Source organism: Miniopterus natalensis, chromosome 18, assembly GCF_054644295.1.
Source record: "Miniopterus natalensis isolate mMinNat1 chromosome 18, mMinNat1.hap1, whole genome shotgun sequence".
Taxonomy (NCBI): Eukaryota; Metazoa; Chordata; class Mammalia; order Chiroptera; family Miniopteridae; genus Miniopterus; species Miniopterus natalensis.
The window spans coordinates 40,009,533-40,029,639 of record NC_142098.1 but is presented as its reverse complement, the minus strand read 5'-3'; the positions used below and the strand labels follow the sequence as shown (position 1 = coordinate 40,029,639).

Genomic DNA, 20,107 nt, shown 5'->3' with positions numbered 1-20,107 from the left:
TTTCTTTGTTGAACACTGAGTTTTGACTTTGCAGTGAAGGCTTTCCCACATTCATTACATTCATAAGGTTTCTCTCCCATGGGTAGAGATAATTTTTGCTGAAGGAGTATGTCCCATTCAATACATGGAAAGGAAGTGTTTCCTGAGTGAAATCTCTGATGTTGTATGCGGCACGTCTTCTTCCTTAAGCCTTCATCACATTCATTGCATGTGTAGGCGTTCTCTGCAGTTTGAGACTGCTGATGTATACCTATAGTACTCTTCATAATGAAGCCTTTCCCAAATTTATTGCACATACACAGTTTCTATTAACTATGAGTTTGGTGATGTAAAGTAAGCTCAGTCTTCATGGTGAAGCCTTTTCCACACACATTACATACATAGGGCTTCTCTCCTGTATGTTTCAGCTGATGTCTAATGAGATTACACTTCGCTGTGAAACCCTTCCAGCATACACTACATATATAAGGTTTCTCTCCTGTATGGGTCCGTTGATGCACAATCAGCTGCATTTTCACTGGGAAGCCTTTTCCACATTCACTGCATACATAGGGTTTCTCTCCTGTGTGCATTCGCTGATGTACAATCAGACGGCTCTTCACAATGAAGCCTTTTCCACATTCACTGCACATATATGGTTTTTCTGAAGTATGACTTCGCTGATGTACAGTGAGATCACGTTTCATGGTGAAGCCTTTTCCACACACATTACATACATAGGGCTTCTCTCCAGTATGAGTTCGCTGATGTCCAATAAGGCAGTGCTTCATTGAGAAGCCCTTCCCACATTCACTGCATAAAAAAGGTTTTTCTCCTGTATGAGTTCTCTGATGTGTAGTGAGATTAAACTTTGTAGAGAAGGTCTTCCCACATAAACTGCATCCATGGGGTTTCTCTCCTGTATGAGTACGCTGATGTGCAATAAGGCGGCTCTTCTCAATGAAGCCTTTCCCACACTCACTGCATATATAAGGCTTCTCTCCTGTATGAGTTTTCTGATGTATAGTGAGACTGAACTTTGTAGAGAAGGTCTTCCCACATAAAGTGCATCCATGGGGTTTCTCTCCTGTATGAGTTCGCTGATGATAAATGAGCCGAGACTTTTTGGTGAACGCTTTCTCACATTCACTACATGTGTAAGGTTTCTCTCTCATGTGAGTTTTCTGAGGTATATTGAACTGTGATGTCTTGAGGAAGGTTTTGTCACATTCAGTACATTTGTACGATTTTAGTTCTGTATGAATTCTCTGATTTTCAGTGAGCTTGGATTTTTGGGGGAAGGCTTTCCCACAGAGATGGCACCTATAAGGTTTCTCTCTAGTGTGAACTCTGTGATGATCAGTGAGCTGAGACATCTTCACGAAGGCTTTCCCACATTCAATGTATACGTGGGCTTTCTCTATGTTGATCTGGGAATTATTATTAATGGGTTTGGTACTGACAGGCAATGTGATTTCAGTGTAAAATTGTTCTTGGTTAGCATGCAAAATAGAGGTCCCATCTGTATTCAGCTCATCTGAGTTTTTTAAGATATTGTTTCTGTTTTGGTTTTCAAAACTTAAATTTGATTCTAAAAGTTTTTCATGTAATTCAAACATACCATGATTTTGCTTTAGTAGGTATTGGCCTTCGCCCTTTTTAACAATATGTGCAAACATATCATGTTCACAGCATCGGTCCACATTCTTCTGCATGCTTCGACGTTGCAGGTGATGCTGCACCGGGTGATCAACTTTCCCAAGTTCTAGGACAGAAGAGAACAGTAAGAAAGCCTTCACATGAAGTGACTATTTAGTGACAATCCTATGCATGTAAAATAAGAAATATATATGGTATTCGTCCTCAGTTACTGACATTGAGGTTGTAAAACCCTTGTAATTTCCTAAGTGACAGAAGTATCTTTTGTTCTATAGTAAAAACAGCTGAGTTTATGCTAATGAGGTGACAGCACAGGGTTCCTACATACTCTCAGGATGGAGCTAGTTACTAGAAAGACCAATTGATTAAAAGGTTGGACTTCCAATCCCACCCACTGACCTCTGGGAAAGGAGAAAAGGCCTAGAGATTAAAGCTCTATAAAAACTCTTAACTAGATCTGATCAGCTGCAGGGTTAGTGAACCCATCCATGTGCCTATAGTGTGGATCCTATCAATTCTTCAAAAAAAAAGACTACAAAATGAGACTGCGTTTCAAAACATGTTGAATTAAAGGTAAAAGCACAGACCCAGGTGCACAGAACAAATACATGGCGAATAAGGATGTGGATCGTCAGGATCTGATTTCCAGTTGAGCATAAGAGACTACTGAGAGTTATCATAGTCCAAAAACTTGACATTCGTCTTCATTCTAAAGTAAACCTAACTGTCCTAAAGCATGAATCTCCAATTTAGGCAAAAACTTCTATAATCAAGACACCAGCTAACAATCTTGATCATGTAGGATGTAGAGATCTTTTCTTATTCATCAAATGAAAGAATAGAGACCTTTAAGAAGAGAGGTCAGCATTTGGGGAACATCCCAGGTGATGCCAGGATGGGTAGAATTTAAAATGTCTAGTGCGGAAAGAGAAACTAAATTAAAAAAAAATAAAGGGAAGATGATTCCTGCTCTCACACACAAAATAAGAAGTCAGAGGACAGCTGCCCTGACCATGAGTAAAATACACAGGAAGAAAGCGTACATTAGACAATACTGAGGGAGAAGTCAATTTGCGAATCCATTTTACAGAACAGAAAGAGGTTAATTCATGGGAATTGAGGAAAATTTTAAGAGTGATTAGAATTGAGTATTAAAAACCTTGAAGGGAGAGGGGCAAAAAAATGACATAAATGCACCATGAAAAGCAGGTTATCACCGGGACACAGCATTCAAGGTGGGGTTGGATGTTACAGAGGGAAATCACTATTTTCATACAGAGCAGGGAGGCCCAGTAGTAAGAAAAAAGTGATGAATTCAAAGTTCTGTCTTTCCAGAGAAGCCTGGAAAGTGGAATTTCATAGCAAAAGAGGTGGTAACACAGGCTGGGACACTGTGACTGAGAACAAAGAGAAGGAAGATCTGAGAGTCCAAGAGGAAGAAAACTACGCAAAACAACAAGATACAAATAAAATAAGCCAGGGTTAGAGCTCAGAAGAGAAAAAAGGGGGATGTTTTCCCCTAAACTTCTATGAAGAAAAGGGGTTCTCATACATGAAGGAGTGGTGTGAGTTTCCGCATTCACTGTCACAGCTCTGATGCCTTCTCTGATGAGATGACTTTCTGGCTGCCCACCTTGCTGGCTCTCACCCACTCACCCGGACAGAGTACACAGTGCAGTCCATGCTGTCTTGTCCACAGTCCTTCGCCTCGTTCCAACTTGGAGACCGCGTCTGGTTTCCCAGCTTGATACCCTGCTTGTGAAAGACGACAGAAGACTTAGACATATGGAATAGGGCTGGAGTCTGTCAAAAAGAGAGAATGTTATATTTTAGAGAAACAAAAAAAGGATCTGAGATTCTACCATTTCAGAGAACTGTAGTAATTCTGAAGAGATAAGCAGCTCAGAAAGGAAAAGTCACTAACAGGGCACCTGCTGAGTGACACAGGGGAGCTGTCCTCACCCACTGACACCAGGTGGCTGTAGTTCTCCAACATCACGTCCCTGTACAGGTCCTTCTGATCAGGGTCCAGGAGCTGCCACTCCCCCCAGGTGAAGTCCACAGCCACATCGTGAAATGTCAGGGGTTCCTGCAACAACACCACGCTGTTTACTGGTGTGATGTCCTTTAGATGATATGGAAGAAATGTTAGTCTTCCTGCTCATTTTCATTCTATAAGCTGCATCTATATAGCAAGTGGGGCTTTAATTTAATACAAAGTTGAATAATCACATGCCTAGTAAAATGCATGGTGGGGAAAAAGTAGGTTTACAGATGTTCATATGAAAAATAATACAAAATTAATAAATAACAATACAGGAATAAATTCTGCATTTTGCATACTCACAACTGTAAACCTAATTTTGCCCCATCCTGTATTTTGTAATTGTGCAATCAGTCATCCATACATTAATGCAATTATTAGTTTCTATAATGGGAAAAAGTATATTCTTGTTAACTAGAAACACATTCATATTGTTGAGAGATAAAAGATATACACATATACGTATACTTTTCAGATTAACAGACATGGGTTTGCAAAGGCCTCTACAAATCCACTAATGAAGAAAGGAAACAATACAACAAACCCCAAATCACCCGAACCTGGAGCATTTTCTTCTGTTCCCTGGAAAGAGCTGGCAATGGGGGAGCTCTGTCTTGGTGTGTCTGGGTCGGCTCTAAGTTTCCGTTCAGAAATCTGTCTTTAGTCAGGTGTGTCATGAAAATGCTGATACCCAATCCTGCAGCTTCCTACTGTTTCACATGATTCAGTTGCTCCTGGGGAGTCAGGACCTGTGGATTGATGGGCAAATTCAACAGACGGTACATTTCCCCTGGGCCCAGACACTACACTGCTCCTGAGCACAATGCCCAGAACATTGCTAGTATCCCTTTACATGGGGTCCTGAAGTATTTATTCTTCTGGCCAATAAAGCCTTAGGTTCTAACTGTGGTGGAGGTACTCCTTTATCCTGTGGAATTTAAGTGGGGTGACTTTCATAGGAGACCTGGGAAATGACATCCATCCCCCACCAAGCCTCAGGAGTAAAAACAGACCATATGGAAGGAGAGGATCTGGGCACTGTTTCTCTTTGAACCATGTGTCTTCAGGTGCCTCTTCAAATGTTCTGTACACCCTGTGACTGCACAAATTTCAGGTGGAAAACGAATGCACTGGGCAAATCATCAGCACTCTCTCATAAGCAAAAATGATTAAATCTTAAGGGGTTTTTAATATATACAAAAGAAAAGCACACAGGAGTATAAATAAATTGTAAGGTGAGACATGAAGCTGAAGTGCTTTAAGACCCCTTTATTGTCGGAAAAGAGTGTTAAAATACTATTTAACACAAGAATTTAACAGAGTTCCAGGCTGTACGGAATATCTAGTGTCAGGATGAAAACTAACAGTTGTCTTAAAGTACAAAATATCCATGCTAATGGACGGGGGAAATACAATTTTAAGATATCACCTGAGCCCTGGCTGGTGTGTCTCAGATGGTTGAACATAGTCCCATGTACCCAAAGGTCACCGTTTCGATATTCCCAGTCAGGGCACATGCCCAGGTTATGGGTTCAATTCCAGGTCGGGTGCATACAGGAGTCAACCAACTGATATTTTTCTTTCACATCAATGTGTTTTTCTCTCTCTCTCTCTCTCTCTCTCCCCCTTCCTCTCTCTTTGAAATCAATAAAAACATATGTAAAAAAATCTTCCAAAACAAGGGGGTGGGGGAGAAAGAGAGAAATAATATATTGAAAAGGAAAAGATGGGAACAAGTACAACACACTTAGATGACTGTTCCAAAAGAAAACATACTGTCCTGGCTCCATAACTCAGTTGGTTAGAGTGTGGTCCAGATATGCGAAGGTTGTGGGTTTGATCCCAGGTCAGAGCACATACAAGAATCAACAAGTGAATGCATATGTGGAACAAAGAATCAATGTATCATTCCCTCAAATCAATTAAAAAAAATTTTAAATATACTTAAAAAGTAAATAAAACAAAACACACTAAAAATTATATTAAGTATAAACATAACAAAAATTCCAGTTAATTACAATAAATACAAACACTTGAAAATTATCATAATTAAAATTTTGAACCAAATAACATGTTGTTAAAGGTGACATGTCTGAAACATAATGATATAGAAAGCTTGAAATAAAAGGTTAGGAAAAGATATATCAAGAAAATAGTCACCACAAATAATCTGGTATGACTATATTGTCAGACAAAATATACCAGAACACCCCAAAATTACTATAGAGAAAGAGAAACAACACTCACTGGTAAGAGGTTCAATTCAACGTCTTATAAAAGTTTGCAATTTCAGTGCACCTAACAATGTAGCCTTGACGTGTACAGTAAAAATGGACCAAAACCCAAGAAGAAATAAACAAATCCAGGCTAATAGTACAAGATCTCAACATACCTCCCCCAGTAACTGACAGACAAACAGGCCATCAACAAACAAAATAAAATTTATTAACTATCATTTGGAAGAACTTCAAAGGTATTTCAAAAGTAGCATGAAATGTTGAAAGTTGAACAGACTTCATTAAATAAATGGAAAGGTGGCCTGTGAAGATGGCTCAGAAAAACAAGCATTTTAAAGATGTCATGTCTCCCAAATGTACATATAGACCCAATGGAATCCCAATCAAAATCCTTAACTGACAGCTCTATCCACCTTTAAAAAAAAGTTGAAAGACTTGCTCTATCAGTTATGAGGGCTTAAAGTTACTTTAATTATGACAGTACAATAGACAAATTGGCCAAAGGAACAAAATAAAATGTCTATGAACAGACTCATGGATAGAGACATGACACAGGAAGCTCTGCAGAGAAGAGGGTAAGGATGTCTTTTTGAAAAATGGCTCTGGGACACTCAGATACCCATCCTGGAAGGGGAAGATGGGGGAGAAGACTGAACCCCACCTCAAAACACAACAAAAAATTATTTTGGAGGATAACTCTCATTCTCAACGGGAGAGGCACATCAATAAGACTAAAATACAGGAAAATTTCTCAAACTGTTAACTCCAGACACTGCAGCAGGTGACAACAGGACACAGATGTCCACTACAACCCCACTTTCCCAATTTTGTATTGGACAGTTGAGCCAATGCATTGAGATAACAATAAATTATAAACATGAGAAAGCAGGACAGGAACTTAAGGTTATATTCAGACAATATTTCATCAACAGGGTAAAAGAGATTCAAAAATTTACTATTTAAAGGAGAAAATGTTCCCCAGAAGCCACTAGGCCGACTTGCACTTATGCAGCTGGTAGAAGTCCATGCGCCACTACCTAAGCTCCTCCGTGCAATTCAGTCCCCAGCCATGGGAACTGGAACCGGCGCGGCGACCAGGACCGACCAGGGCTGATTAATACACTGGACGGGCCCCTCCCAGACGGGTGGGTGTTAAACAAGACGGAGCCTCTGTTGGCCAAGAGGAAAGTGTGAGTGCGCGGCAGGCAAAGGAGCCGCAGTTACCCGCTGCACGCTGCTGCGTATTCGGTGGCGAGAGGAGACGCCGGGCACACACTCTGCAAGGGATGGACGTGTGTTTCCGCCCCGAGGGCCACGGGTCTCCCTCCCAGGACGCAGTCCTGCCTCTGCAGCCGGACAGGAGTGACTGAGGGGCGCGGGTGGACCTGTGTCCCCTGCAGCGAGCCGAGCCCCGGACAAAGGCTGGAGCAGGGGCTCCTGGCCGCTGGCCCCGGGCCCGCCTCCCCTGAGGTTCCCATCTGCGCCCCACACGCCCCCAGGCCGGCGCGTCGGAGCCGGAGGACACGACGGGGACCTCACAGCAGCGTCGTCCGCCACCGGCCGGACCGCAGCCCGCACGAGCTCACCGACGGCAGGAAACCCGCGGGGCGCCGGCGCCGCGGAAAGCCACGGACCCCGCTCCTCCCGCAGCCACAGGCCCGGGCCCGGGCGGCCGGAGCTTCGGCCTCGGGAGTCTCGGGGCCCCCGGGCTGACCACGCGCCTTCCTTATCCCGGACCTGGGCCCGACGCCCTCGCCTGGAGGCCATTCTCGGGGCCCGACACCCCCGAGCCCACGTTAGGGCCCGACCCTGAACCTGACCCGCGAGCACCCGAGACGCCACCTCCGTCCCTTAGAGGGACCCGCAAAGGCCACGACGGGCGGGACGCGGTCGTTGGTCTCTACAGGCCCTTAATCGCCCGAGGACCCCGAGGTACCCCGACCCCAGACAGGGGCGTCTCGCCTGCTTCCTCCCAACACCTTGGCGACCCTGCCTCCCCTCCCCGCCCACAATTCACGGGTCAGAACACGCCCCTTCCACCCGTGACGTCCCGGACCCTGCGAGACAAACCTCCCGCGAGCCCAAATTTATCCAAAATCTTCCAGGACACGAGCGCACTCACCTGTTTCACCAGCCCACCGGGGGTCCAAACGCTACACTTCCGCGAAGCGAACCAGCTTCTGGAACCGGCGCCCAGAGATTTCGTCTCCTATGGTGGCCGAATGGGATCTGAGGCCTTTAAAGACACAGGAGGACCAAAAAAAAAAAAAAAAAAAGAAAAGAAAAGGACAAAAAGCACAAAAGCGAGCGAGCGAGCGACTTCCGCGTTCCCCTCCGAGGCAATATGTCCGCCTCCCCTTACGGCGCAGCCTGGGGGCCGCCATGTTGGGCAACCTGACTTCCGTACAGAGGGAACCCCCCCGCGTTGGAACCAGTAGCCGCGATGGCGGGAAGGTGGGAAGCTCCTGAATCTATCTGGTTCCCCAGCAGTTTGACTCTTGTGGAAGTGAGTATATTTCGGAGATTCAAGCTCAGCGAGACAAGTAGGAAGTATTGTGAACGGTAAATATGGGCCCGACTGAACCGGTCGTGTATTTCGGAGCACTGGAGGGAAAGAAGTGCCTGTGTTTGAGAAATTGCCAAACTACCTGCCAGGTTCAAGCACCATTTTCCACTGCCACCGTCAACGTGAGATTCACTTTCTCTGCAGCCTCACTATAATTTACTGTAGAGCTCTTAAACGGACTAAGACCAGCCCACATCAAGTGAATTGTATACCAAGATATATATGGTGACTTATTTACTTTTTATTTATTTTTAATTTAATTTTTTAAATATCTTTATTGAGTGCAGAGAGAGAGAGAGAGAGACATCAATGATGAGAGAGTCATTGATTGGCTGCCTAGCCTGCAACCCGGGCATGTGCCCTGACCCGGAATCGAACCCCAGTCTCCTGGATCCTAGGTCGATGCTCAACCGGTGAGCCACGCCCAGCCAATCAAGACAAATTTTTTTATAGTAATTTATTTGAGCCAAACTAATGATATATGTCAAGAAGCAAGATGTCAAATACTCTAGGAGTCAAATTTTTAATTGGTACCTTGAGAAGGGACTTGAATGAATGTTTCCAGCATCCAAAATCTGAGCTTCAAAACACTCACTAGCGTGGGGCTATGAGTCTCAAAACTTCCAGACTCATTTGTTCTTAAACTCAGAGAAACCTTGCACTCCCCAAACAGGGACCTCAAATTCAATCTGAAATTTACCACAGAAACTCTTGTCGACACTCCTCCTGGATTTAGATTTAGATTAAATTGCTAACCTAGAAGACAGGCAGGGTTCATTGATACACACCTTCCAGTTTTTTATCACCAAGCATACAAATTTGATAAAAGAGATATTAAGTCCTGAACATCAGACCTTCAGTTGTTAATCTCTTCAGACTGAGACTTAACCAAAACCCCCACACTGATGCCCTGATTCTTCAGCGACTGTATTCAAATAAAACCCCCAAACACCAACATTCACATGCATTCCTGCTTCACCGACCTTACAGGCCCCTCACTTGGGATCCACATGGAATCAGGCTCACCGGACCTTGAGCCTCTGAAGACTCTGCTGGTAGCTGCCAAAGGCTGAACCTGAATACCAAACTACTTCCAATTTGGTCCTGTCTCCCCAAGTACTTCTTTGGCTGTTGCTAGGGACACCAAAGGGCCAGAATTGTATGGCCAGGGCTCTGGGTCATTTATGGAAGCCCAAGTTCTGACCTTGCTCTGGTTCTATGACCACATAAAGCAAAATCCAAAGTTTCTAATGGGAGTGGCCATAATGGTTGCTATGACACTGCCGGGTGACAGGAAATAGAGACGTCTTATGACCACTCCAGTGCCTTCCTCTCTTTGCAAGAGATGATCACAAGTGCAGAGCTACCACTTACCTTTTTACAGACTGGAACCTATCTAAGGCCAACTAGGCATGGGATGCATGATATTAATTAGTTTGAACATAACACAAAGTTGATCGTATCCTTGAGTTGTTAGACAGGAACACCTCGGGTGCAGCCAGTTTCCATGAGGTCTGATGACCACATGGCAGGGGAAACCCCAGAGTCTGGGGCTGGCTCTTAGGTTGAATTTACTTGCGGTCTGTTCTGGAAAAACCTACAGTTCAATCTTCTTCCTGTGTTTCTCACTACTGCCCCACTCACAACACTCCTGGTCACCAAGAGTGTGTATTGAAGAGGGGGAGTTCCCCATGCCAGGAATTTTCCACACCAACTGCGTGTCCACCATATTAGCTCAATTCTGACACAACAGTGTCAGACCCCACAGGTTAAGGGCTCAGTATCACGAACTACTCCCTCCCCACTTCACATGCCAATCATATGTAATAGAGCTCCAGGTTACCTACAACTTCTGTCTTGGCTTCAATGGAAGGTTCCCACAAACCCTCTTCCTGTTCAATTAATTTCCTGGAGTGGCTGGTGACACAGAACTCAGGGAACCATGTACTTATGTTTACAACTTTATTAAAGAGTATCTTAAAGGTTACAGATAAACAACCAGGTGAAGAGATACATAGTGCGAGGTCTGGGAGGGTCTTATGCACAGGAGTTTCTGTCCCTATGAAGTTAGGGTGCATAGCCCTCCTCATACTTGGATGTCTTCAAACACCTGGAAGCTCTCCAAACCTCCTCCTATTGGGATTTTCATGGAGGGTTCCTAAAATAGGCATGATTGATTATTAATTCCATTTCCAGACTCTCACCCTTCTCTGGATGTGTGTGGGGGGGATAGTTTCCAACCAGAGTAGCCACAGTGAAACAAAAGAAGCTCCTAGTGCTGTTGTCACTTACAAATTTACAAGGATTTCAGGAGTTCTGTTCCAGGTACTGTGGACAGAGACCAGGATGCACATACGTATTTTTTATATCTCACAAGGTCAAATAGCCAACTTCAAAATGGCTCATGCTAAATGTCTCCATTTTTCTGATATTGTATAAATGACAAAATTATAGATACAAAGAGAATTGTGATGCCAAAAGTTAGGGTTGGGAAAAGGATGGGACTATGAAGGGAGTTTGTGATAACAAAAAATTCTGAATATCTACTGTGGTGTTGGTTACAATAACCTATGTAGGTGATAAAGTTTCTTCAAACTATATAAAAACCAAACAAAACTGAGATCATGTTAAAACTGAAGATACAAATAAATCCTGTAGATAACAGCACTGTAACAATTTCACGTTCCTCTACTTGATAATGAACTGTGACTATGTAAGGTTTTACCTTTGGGAATAGCCACCTGAAAGGCATTTGGGAAATCTGTACAAAATTTCAGTTTTTATGATTCTAAACTTATTTCAAAAGTAAAAGTTATTTTTAAAAAACCATTATATTTATATTAATTTTATATACCACTGATGCTACTTATAAACATGGTTAAACACATTAAGATATGTTGTTATCCTTATGAAATGAATATATTCACTTTCATTTTCAAGTACTTCAAGTATTCTGAAATAACACAAACTTGGAACTAAAATGCAAAAATTGGTTACATAATGAAACAGGCATAAGACCACTCCTGTGTTGTATATATTAAACTTTAATCCATGATGACAGTACCTGCAACTGTTTAAAACTTATAAAGTCAATGGCAAGGCAACTAAAATTATAGCTGAAGGTATCCTGTCCACAATTTCTTGTGAGGTAAACTACTTGTTTAGACTTGTGACAGAATGTGTTTTCATTCAAGGCTTTTCTCCTTCACTAAGTTATCTGAAGTTTTGCTAAAGACCACCAAATTGGATGTTTTCATAAGTTATTTGAAATCTACATGGATTTCCTGGCAAACGATGAGGCAACATAAATTACTGCAAACCATGCTATATTCACTGCCAGAGAAAAGTATCTCTTTCGTGTGAACTGACATCTACTGAGGTATTACTTTGGGGCAGACGCTTTCCCAAAATTAGAAATATTCATTCATTCATTCACTCATGATATCTAATATTAATCACATATGATAGGGTCTACTTCTCATTAAAGAATTTCCTAGTCTGTATAAATTTTTAAGACATATAATGTCCTAAAATATTTTCATCAAGGCTGACTGTCTCTGAGTTTTACAATTTTTTCCAATATAAAGTATGAGATAATTGACCAACAAAGACAGTACCACGTTCCTTGCATTAACTTATTTTTTCTTTCTCTTTTTGCATTAAGTTATTCTTCATTGCATACTATTATCTTGAGGGCCTAGAACTGGCAAGAAGCTCTCCCCAAAGTAACTACCTGTGAGCTCTCTTATATTTAATAAAAATTGACAAGTAGGCAAAAGCTTTCCCACAATCGCTGCACCCATATGGCCTCCCTCCTATATGTTTTGTTTGATGAACATTGAGTCCTGAGGTTGTAGCGAAAGGTTTCCCACATTCATTAGATTCACAGGATTTCTCTCCCTTGTGAATGCTCTGATGGATAATGGATCATTTTTGCTCAATGAGAATTTTCCACATTCAGTAAATGCAAAGGAAGTCTTTCCTGAGTGAAATCTCTGATGTTGCACAAGGCATGTCTTCTTCCTGAAGCCTTCACACCTATTGCATTTGTATGGCTTCTCTGCAGTATGAGTTTGCTGATGGATACCTACAGTACTCTTCATAATGAAGCTCTTTCCACATTCACTGCATATAGAGTTTCTCTCCATATGAATTCACAGATGTGCAATGAGTATACTTTTCCCAACTAAGCCTTTGCCATATTCCTTGCATATATAAACTTTCTATTTCTTATGAGTGCGTCAATGTACACTGACATGACTCTTTGTGGTTAAAGCCTTTCCCACATTCATAGCACAGAGACAGTTCCTCTTAAGTATGACTTTGCTGATGTAAAGTGAGACCAGTCTTCATGGTGAAGCCTTTTTGACATACACTACACTCACAGGGCTTCTCACCTGTATGTTTTAGGTGATGTCTGATGAGATTACGCTTCGCTGTGAAATCTTTCCCACATTCACTACATATATAAGGTTTCTGTCCTGTATGAGTCCACTGATGTACAATCAGTTGCCTTTTCTGTGGGAAGCCTTTTCCACATTCGCTGCATACATAGGGTTTCTCTCCTGTGTGTATTCGCTGATGTACAATCAGACGACTCTTCACAATGAAGCCTTTTCCACATTCACTGCACATATATGGTTTTTCTGAAGTATGACTTTGCTGATGTACAGTGAGAGCACGCTTCACGGTGAAGCCTTTTCCACACACATTACATACATAGGGCTTCTCTCCAGTATGAGTTCGCAGATGTCCAATAAGGCAATGCTTCGTTGAGAAGCCTTTCCCACATTCACTGCATAAAAAAGGTTTCTCTCCTGTATGAGTCCGTTGATGCACAATCAGCTGCATTTTCACTGGGAAGCCTTTTCCACATTCACTGCATACATAGGGTTTCTCTCCTGTGTGTATTCGCTGATGTATAATCAGACCACGCTTCACAATGAAGCCTTTTCCACATTCACTGCACATATATGGTTTATCTGAAGTATGACTTCGCTGATGTACAGTGAGATCACGCTTCATGGTGAAGCCTTTTCCACACACATTACATACATAGGGCTTGTGTCCAGTATGAGTTCGCTGATGTCCTATAAGGCAATCCTTCGTTGAGAAGCCTTTCCCACATTCACTGCATGTATAAGGTTTCTCTCCTGTATGAGTTCGGTAATGTGCAATCAGATGACTCTTCTTGATAAAGCCTTTTCCACACTCACTGCATATATAAGGTTTCTCTCCTGTATGAGTTGTCTGATGTATAGTGAGACTGAACTTTGTAGAGAAGGTCTGCCCACACAGACCGCATCCATGGGGTTTCTCTCCTGTGTGAGTTCGATGATGTGCAATGAGACGCCTCTTCTCGATAAAGCCTTTTCCACATTCAGTGCATATATAAGGTTTCTCTCCTGTATGAATTTTTTTATGTTTATTGAGATTAGATTTTGTATGGAAGGTCTTTCCACACAGACCGCATCCGTGGGGTTTCTCTCCTGTATGAGTTCGATGATGTGCAATAAGATGATTCTTCTCAATGAAGGCTTTTCCACACTCACTGCATATATAAGGTTTCTCTCCTGTATGAGTTTTTTGATGTTTATTGAGATTAGACTTTGTACAGAAGTTCTTCCCACATAGACTGCACTCATATGGTTTCTCACCTGTATGAGTCCGCTGATGACAAATGAGCCAAAACTTTTTGATGAATGCTTTCCCACATTCACTACATGTATAAGGTTTCTCTCCCATGTGAGTTCTCTGATGTATATTGAACTGTGATTTCTTGAGGAAGGTTTTGTCACATTCAGTGCATTCATACTGTTTCAGGCCTGTATGAATTCTGTGATGTTCAGTGAGCCTGGATTTTCTGTTGAAGGCTTTCCCACACAGACTGCACCCATAAATTTTCTCTCTGGTGTGAACTCTCTGATGATCAGTGAGCTGAGATATCTTCATGAAGGCTTTCCCACATGTAATGCATAAGTGGGCTTTCTCTATGATGATCTGGGACTTATTATTAATGGATTTGGCACTGACAGGCAATGTGATTTCACTGTAAAATTGTCCATTGCTAGCATACAGAATGGATGTCCCATCTCCATTCAACTCAACAGAGTTCAAGTTATAGCTTCTGTTTTGGTTTTCAAAACTTAAATTTGATTCTAAACGTTTGTCACATATCTGAAACATATTGTGATTTTGCTTTAGTAGGTATTTCCCTTTGCTCTGAATAACAATATCTGCAAACATATTATGTTCACAGCATTGGTCTACATTCTTCTGAGTGCTTTGACTTTGCAGGTGATGCTGCAGAGGATGATCAACTTTCCTGAGTTCTAGGACAGAAAGAACAGCGATTAATTCTGTAATCTCTCATAATCCTAGTTTGAAATAAAACGTTTTTTAAAAAAGCCTTCATGTGAAGTAACTAGTTAAGTTACAATCCTATGTGTTATAAAATAAGAAATAAATTTTGTCTTTGTGCACAGTTCTTAACAATAGCTTGTCAAACTCTTGTAATTGCCTAAGGGATAGAAGTGTCTTTTGTTCTACATTAAAAACAGCCGAGTTTATGCTAATGAGGTGACAGCACAGGGGTCCTACATAGTCTCAGGATGGAGCTAGTCAACAGAGAGACAAACTGAAAAAGGTGACGAATTCAAAGTTCTGTCTTTCCAGAGAAGCCTGGAAAGTGAAATTTCATAGCAAAAGAGGTGGTAACAAGCAGAGACATAGTGGATGTGGACAAAGAGGAAGATCTGAGAATTCTAGGATGAAGAAAACACGGAGAAACACAAGATATACATAAAGTAGGGCAGGGACAGAGCTCAGAAGAGAAAAAGGGGGATGTTTTTCTCTAAACTTCTACAAAGAGAAAGGGTTCTCATACGTGGAGAGATGGAGAATTTCCTCATTCACAGTCATACCTCTGACGTCTTCCTTGACTAGAATATGACTCCCAGCCACCCACCTTGCTGGCTGTCATCCACTCACCTGGAGAGACTAGACTGTGAAGTTCATCCTGTATTGTCCATGGTTCTTCCCCTCGTTCCAATCTGGAGAGTGCCTCTGGTTTGCTGGCTTGATACCCTGTTCGTAAAAAATCAAGAAAACTTAGATATATTGAATTGGCCTGGGGTCTGTCAAGAAGGGAGAATGGTACCTTTCAGGGAAATGTTTCACATCTGTAACACAAGGATTTTTCTATTAGGTGAGGGGATATTATACTCTCTTTTCTGGGGCAAGACAAGGATCTGAGATTCTACCACTTCAGAGAACTATAGTTATTTTGAAGAGTTAAGCAGTGAAGAAAGGAAAAGTCACTAATAGGGCACCCACTGAGTGACATATGGAATTGTCCTCACCCACTGACACCAGGTTGCTGTAGTTCTCCAACATCACGTCCCTGTACAGGTTCTTCTGATTGGAGTCCAGGAGCTGCCACTCCCCCCAGGTGAAGTCCACAGCCACATCGTGAAATGTCAGGGGATCCTGTAACAACACCACACTGTTTAATGCTGTGATGTCCTTTAGATGACATGGAAGAAATGTTAGTCTTTCTGCTCATTTTCACTCTATAAGCTGCATCTATATAGCAAGTGAGGTTTTAATTTAATATACAGTTAAATAATCACATGCCTAGTAAAATGCATGATGGGGAAAACGTAGGTTTACAGATGTTCATATGAAAAATAATACAAAATTAATAAATAATACAGGAATAAATTCTGCATTTTGCATACTCACAACTGTAAACCTAATTTTGCCCCATCCTGTATTTTGTAATTGTGCAATCAGTCATCCATACATTCATCCAATTAGAAGTTTCTATAACATGAAGAAAATGTTCTTGTTAACCTAGAAACACCACATTTGTATATTTGAGAGACAAAAAATATACGTATATATGTTTACCTTTCAGATTAACAGAGGTGTTTTTTTATAGGCCTCTAGAAATCCATTAATAAAGAAAGGATAAAACAAACCCAATCACCTGGGCCTGTAGCATTTTCTTCTGTTCCCTGAAAAGAGCTGGCAATGGCAGAGCTCTGTCTTGGTGTATCTGGGTCTGTTCTAAATTTCTCTTCAGATAAATCTGTCTTCAGTCAGGTGTCATGAAAATGCTAATACTCAACCCTGCAGCTTCTTCCTGTTTCACATGATTCGATTGCTCCTGGGGAGTCAGGACCTGTGGATTGAGGAGCAAATTCAACAGATGGTACATTTCCTCTGGGCCCAGACACTACACTGCTCCTGAGCACAATGCCCAGAACATTGCTAGTATCCCTTTACATGGGGTCCTGAAGTATTTATTCTTCTGGCCAATAAAGCCTTAGGTTCTAACTGTGGTGGAGGTACTCCTTTATCCTGTGGAATTTAAGTGGGGTGACTTTCATAGGAGACCTGGGAAATGACATCCATCCCTGCACCATGCCTCAGGAGTGAGTCTCAGGAAAATCACTATACAAAGCAGACCATATGGAAGGATGGGATCTGGGCACTGTTTCTCTTTGAACCATGTGTGCTCAGGTGCCTCTTCAAATGTTCTGTACACCCTGTGACTGCACAAATTTCAGGTGAAAAATTAATGCACCGGGCAAATCATCAGCACTGTCCCATAAGCAAAATAATTATATCTTAGGAGTTATTTATTTTTTAAGTACATTTTTATTGATTTCAGAGAGAGGATGAGAGAGAGAGCAACATCAATGATGAGAGAGAATCAATCAATAACTGCCTCCTGCACACCCCCTACTGGGGTTGAACCTGCAGCCCTGACCAGGAATCGAACTATGACCTCCTGTTTGAACAACTGATGCTCAACCACTTAGTCAAGCCAGTTTGGCTTAGGGGTTTTTTAATACATACAAAAGTACACAAGATTATAAATAAGTGAGAAGGTGGTAAATGAAGCTGAAGTGCTTTAAGATCCCCATATTCTTAGAGAAGAGTGTAAAAGTACTTACATAGGAATTTAACAGAGTTCCAGGCTGTACGTAGTATCTAGTGTCAGGATGAACAATAACAGTTGTCTTAAAGTACATAATTTTCATGCTAATAGATGGGGGGAAAATAATTTTAAAATATCACCTGACACCTGGCTGGTGAGGCGCAAATGGTTAAGCATAGTCCCATGTACCCAAAGGTCACTGTTTCGATTCCCAGTCAGGGCATATACCCAGATTATAGGTTCAATCCCCAGCAAGGTGCATACAGTAAGCAACTGACTGATATTTCTCTCTCACATCAACGTTTTTTCTCTCCATCTCCCTTCCTTTCTCTCTGAAGTCAATAAAAGCACTCCAAACAAGGCAAAAATAGATAAATAGAAATAAAACACAGAAAAGAGAATAACTGGAACAAGTACCACACACTTAGATGACTATGTCAAAAAAAACCATATTGCCTTGGCCGTTTAACTCAGTTGGTTAGAGCAACATCCTGATATGCCAAGGTTTAGGGTTTGACCCCAGGTCTGAGCACATATAAGAATCAATCAAGCGCATACAATGAATGTATAAGTAGAATAAAGAATCAATGTCTTTCTCTCTCTCTCAAATCAATAAAAGAAATATATATTTAAATAAATAAGACAAAACACACCAAAAATTATATTACATATAAACATAACAAAAATTCCAGTTAATTACAATAAATACAAACACCTGAAAACTGTCATACTCAATTAAATTTTTGAACCAAATAACATGTTGTTATAGGTGACATGTCTGAAACATAATGATATGGAAAGCTTGAAATAAAAGGTTAGGAAAAGATATATCAAGAAAACAAGTCACCACAAATAATCTGGTATAACTATATTGTCAGACAAAATATACCAGAAAACCCCAAAATTACTACAGAGAAAGAGAAAACACTCACTGGTAAGAGGTTTAATTCAATGTCTTATAAAAGTTTGCAATTTCAATGCACCTAATAATATAGCCTTGACATGTGTACAGTAAAAATGGACCAAAACCCAAGAAGAAATAAACAAATTAGGCTAATGGTACAAGTTCTCAACATACCTCCCCCAGTAACTGACAGACAAACAGGCCATCAACAAACAAAATAAAATTTATAAACTGTCATTTGGAAGAACTTCAAAGGTATTTCAAAAGTAGCATGAAATGTTGAGAGAAAGTTGAACAGACTTCATTAAATAAATGGAAAGGTGGCCTGTGAAGATGGCTCAGAAAAACAAGCATTTTAAAGATGTCATGTCTCCCAAATGTACATATAGACCCAATGGAATCCCAATCAAAATCCTTAACTGACAGCTCTATCCACCTTTAAAAGAAAAGTTGAAAGACTTGCTCTATCAGTTATGAGGGCTTAAAGTTACTTTAATTATGACAGTACAATAGACAAATTGGCCTTTAATTATGACAGTACAATAGACAAATTGGCCAAAGGAACAAAATAAAATGTCTATGAACAGACTCATGAATAGATAGAGACATCAAACAGGAAGCTCTACGGAGAAAGGGTAAGGATGTTTTTTTGAAAAATGATTCTGGGACACTCAGATATCCATCCTGGAAGGGGAAGACAGGGGAGAAGACTGAACCCCACCTCAAAACACACACACAAAATTACTTTGGAGGATAACTCTCATTCTCATTGGGAGAGGCACATCAATAAAACTTTAAGATAAAGGAAAATTTCTCAAACTATTAACTCCAGACACTAGCAGGTGACAACAGGACACAGATGTTCTGTTGTATTGGAGAGTTGAGCCAATGCATTGAGATAACAATAAATTATAAACATGAGAAAGCAGAATAGAAACTTAAAGTTATATTCAGACAATATTTCATCAACAGGGTAAAAGAGATTCAAAAATTTACTATTTAAAGGAGAAAATGTTCCCCAGAAGCCACTAGGCCGACTTGCACTTATGCAGCTGGTAGAAGTCCATGCGCCACTACCTAAGCTCCTCCGTGCAATTCAGTCCCCAGCCATGGGAACTGGAACCGGCGCGGCGACCAGGACCGACCAGGGCTGATTAATACACTGGACGGGCCCCTCCCAGACGGGTGGGTGTTAAACAAGACGGAGCCTCTGTTGGCCAAGAGGAAAGTGTGAGTGCGCGGCAGGCAAAGGAGCCGCAGTTACCCGCTGCACGCTGCTGCGTATTCGGTGGCGAGAGGAGACGCCGGGCACACACTCTGCAAGGGACGGACGTGTGTTTCCGCCCCGAGGGCCACGGGTCTCCCTCCCAGGACGCAGTCCTGCCTCTGCAGCCGGACAGGAGTGACTGAGGGGCGCGGGTGGACCTGTGTCCCCTGCAGCGAGCCGAGCCCCGGACAAAGGCTGGAGCAGGGGCTCCTGGCCGCTGGCCCCGGGCCCGCCTCCCCTGAGGTTCCCATCTGCGCCCCACACGCCCCCAGGCCGGCGCGTCGGAGCCGGAGGACACGACGGGGACCTCACAGCAGCGTCGTCCGCCACCGGCCGGACCGCAGCCCGCACGAGCTCACCGACGGCAGGAAACCCGCGGGGCGCCGGCGCCGCGGAAAGCCACGGACCCCGCTCCTCCCGCAGCCACAGGCCCGGGCCCGGGCGGCCGGAGCTTCGGCCTCGGGAGTCTCGGGGCCCCCGGGCTGACCACGCGCCTTCCTTATC

General features: G+C 42.3%; 2 protein-coding genes across 2 annotated transcripts; both read right to left on the bottom strand.

Annotated features, from left to right (window-relative positions):
• Positions 1-5,284, bottom strand: LOC107540440 (uncharacterized). The gene is made up of 4 exons (XM_087826878.1): positions 4,243-5,284; positions 3,601-3,763; positions 3,295-3,390; positions 1-1,744 (listed from the first exon to the last, which is right to left on the bottom strand). The coding sequence occupies exons 1-4, from the start codon at positions 4,357-4,359 to the stop codon at positions 309-311; spliced, it is 1,812 nt and encodes a 603-aa protein (XP_087683004.1). The 5' UTR covers positions 4,360-5,284; the 3' UTR covers positions 1-308.
• A 7,366-nt stretch (positions 5,285-12,650) lies between these two features.
• On the bottom strand, positions 12,651-17,025 carry LOC107540449 (uncharacterized). Its single transcript, XM_016217219.2, has 4 exons — positions 16,476-17,025; positions 15,847-15,973; positions 15,476-15,571; positions 12,651-14,817 (listed from the first exon to the last, which is right to left on the bottom strand). Exons 1-4 carry the CDS (start codon positions 16,488-16,490, stop codon positions 12,797-12,799), a joined length of 2,259 nt encoding a protein of 752 aa, XP_016072705.2. The 5' UTR covers positions 16,491-17,025; the 3' UTR covers positions 12,651-12,796.
• Positions 17,026-20,107: the final 3,082 nt, after the last annotated feature.

Excerpts from the sequence above, each read along its gene's own strand:
- LOC107540449 (XM_016217219.2), bottom strand. Across the intron at positions 15,572-15,846 it reads CAGCAACCTGGTGTCAGTGG|GGTATCAAGCCAGCAAACCA; the intron begins GTGAGGACAATT and ends TTTTACGAACAG. Across the intron at positions 14,818-15,475 it reads TCACAGTCTAGTCTCTCCAG|AACTCAGGAAAGTTGATCAT; the intron begins GTGAGTGGATGA and ends TTTCTGTCCTAG.
- LOC107540440 (XM_087826878.1), bottom strand. The coding sequence starts at position 4,359 with ATGACACACCTGACTAAAGACAGATTTCTGAACGGAAACTTAGAGCCG. Across the intron at positions 3,764-4,242 it reads AACAGAAGAAAATGCTCCAG|GACATCACACCAGTAAACAG; the intron begins GTTCGGGTGATT and ends TATCATCTAAAG. Across the intron at positions 3,391-3,600 it reads CAGCCACCTGGTGTCAGTGG|GGTATCAAGCTGGGAAACCA; the intron begins GTGAGGACAGCT and ends TTTCACAAGCAG.